The sequence below is a fragment of the Punctularia strigosozonata genome, assembly GCF_000264995.1.
Source record: "Punctularia strigosozonata HHB-11173 SS5 unplaced genomic scaffold PUNSTscaffold_100, whole genome shotgun sequence".
Lineage (NCBI taxonomy): Eukaryota > Fungi > Basidiomycota > Agaricomycetes > Corticiales > Punctulariaceae > Punctularia > Punctularia strigosozonata.
In genome coordinates this window covers 1-2,454 of record NW_006767532.1, presented here as the reverse complement: position 1 = coordinate 2,454, position 2,454 = coordinate 1, and the positions used below count along the sequence as shown (strand labels likewise).

General features: G+C 53.5%; 1 protein-coding gene across 1 annotated transcript; it reads left to right on the top strand.

The window, feature by feature from the left end:
* Window positions 1-316: 316 nt before the first annotated feature.
* Window positions 317-2,115, top strand: PUNSTDRAFT_139657 (uncharacterized protein; the record flags this gene model as incomplete). Its single annotated transcript, XM_007389382.1, has 9 exons — window positions 317-350; window positions 401-916; window positions 967-1,041; window positions 1,097-1,392; window positions 1,452-1,613; window positions 1,668-1,724; window positions 1,779-1,907; window positions 1,960-2,022; window positions 2,098-2,115. 9 exons carry the CDS (start codon window positions 317-319, stop codon window positions 2,113-2,115), a joined length of 1,350 nt encoding a protein of 449 aa, XP_007389444.1.
* Between the last annotated feature and the right edge of the window lie 339 nt (window positions 2,116-2,454).

The window sequence follows — 2,454 nt, the reverse complement described above, 5'->3', positions numbered from 1 at the left end:
AAGAGAGCTTGGAATCGTAGAAAGCCGAGACACGCCCTCCTCTACTCGGTCCGATCACGCCGTCGGATATTTTATGCAACACGCTGTTTTACACCAACAGGAAGCGAAATGCAATGTCGGCAAGCAGCAAGCACGCTTGATGCCTTGCGCCCGATGTCGTCCTGCAAGCAATGCATCTGTAAGCAAGCATGCCTCACATGCAGGAATAAAAAACCTGGTGAATCGTCAGCCAAGCATCGTTCTGCCTCCCCACTGCGAACTGCCAATCCTACGATCTACTCAGAGTTCCGCTTTGCCTCCCTCGGAAAGTAGCACCATGTCGGACATTCCACCCCAAGATATCAACATGCGTCAGTTCGGCCAAATCTCATCCGCATCCCTGTCTGATGATATTTATCAGGGCATCTTACCGGCACGGGCCAAGCGCCCTCTGGTGGGCTAGATCAGGGCTTTGTGCAACGCACAGGGTCGCAGTCCGGTCACGACACGGCGCAATCCTCAGGTCCAATGCAATGGGAACGGCCAGCGGGCCAGCTGGGCGACAGCAGGAACGTTGCTACGTTCGGCTTTCCGATCAGCCCCTTCACCCCGCTTCCATCCGATCCGTCAACTTCTCAACGGGATCCGTTCTATGCCCCTGGTTTTGATCCTCTGCCGTCTCAGTCGGATCCTTTCGTCGGAACGCCGTCGCAGCCATGGGACTACTATCCAATGGTGTCCCAAGAGTACGAGATGCAATACAGCACGGCTGGCACTCCATCGCCCCTCGGTCCCTATTCTGGGTATGCAGCAAACGGTTTTTTGGATCCGGTATATGCTGCGCAACTCTTCCAGCAATCTCCTTCCGAGCAACAGCCGCCCACTCAATCTGGCCCGGATCACGCGCCCGCTCCGCACGCCGAGGCGGATTCTCAGGGTAAGCAGTCCACGTACAGTGCATATCCGTACGATTTAAAACTCGGACAGGGCCACCTACCAAGGATCGGAAAGGAAAGAAGAGGGAGAGGAGCGGTTCAGCCATCGCTACCGCTGAGAAAGCCGGTAAGCGTTTCGATCCACGTTATATGCTATCAGAGGCTGATTCATACCGTCATAGAATCGAGCAAGCAGAAAAGAAAAACAAACGCCTCGGCATCTTCTGAAAGGGAGTGCGTCGTGTGCCGGCAGCGGTTTGAAAACGGAAAGCAGTTGTCGGCCCATCGACGCAAGTGCGCTACCGAAATAGAACTCCTATTCAAGGACGAGACGAAGGTCAGATTCACTCGTGCGCCGGACGCTTCGTACGTCTGCTATTGCGACTTCAACCCCCACGGCCATACGTTCCAAAACAACGAGTCATTCCGAAGGCACGTTCACTTGCCAGGAGGCGCAAGTCGACCTTGGGATCCGAAGGTGTGCAATTCCCCACGAATCGCCGATTTTCTAGTCGAAACGACTAACGTGAATCTCAGGGGGTTTTTGCGGGTCTTTCCGAGCAGGCCCGATCCAAATGCGGCTCTACAGCGCTCGTATTGAGCGGCCCTTCGGTTCCAGTGATTCCGACAAGCCGGACGATCAGCAATGGCCAAGCGTCTACGCATTTCCGATCTCTTGCAAGGGGTCCCGGGCCATCAGTGAGCATATACTTCTTCATAAAAGGTCGACTATGTCTGAGTTTTTCTCGGCAGGATGAGTCGGTACCGGAGACCCCTTCGATGACAAAAGCACAGGGGGTCCAGCATACGGTTAGAGCACGAGGCCGAGTTCCATGCGATTCACAGCTGACGGTCTCCGAGCAGGCTTCATCGAAGCGTCAGCCTGGTTTAACCGCTAGGATGAAGATCAATCACGATAAGGGTGCCGTGCAAGACGCAGGAAGGGTTGGGGAACCACAGGAAGATAATCCCCGAGCGCAGAGTCTAGGGACGGTAGGCACATCGTTCGTGAGATTGAGGACATGATATTGAATTTTATCAAAAGGGATATGCTTCACGCCCCTCCAGTCCGGCCGAAAGCGTCATCCCAGAGCACGACGAGAGCTCGGTACGTCATTCCTATCCATGCCCCAGGGTGGAAAACAGGCTGTTTTCCGCCCGTCTCAGATTTGGTTGATTACAGCCTACATGCATAGATTAGCAAGATATCAGTGGTCAGGAACCATCCCCACAGATTTTGAATCGCAGCGCAGCCGCCAATAAAATGTTTATGATAGACACCGTGCAAGGCAGTTTGTGAGCCCAATACAATATCTCTGGGGTCAGTAACTATCTCCAAAAATCGCCCCAGGTTACCTCCATACGGCACGCATTTTTGCCCGATTTATGAACCGCTTTACCGTGGGAAATGCGAATGCGCCGAGTTTTTTAAACGAAAAAAATATAAGGCAAGTGCGCCGAGTGATTATAAAATCAACGGCTGCACCGGAGGTTGCGCCGAGATAACAAGCACTGTGGAGCCGATTAAGATCGACGCAAG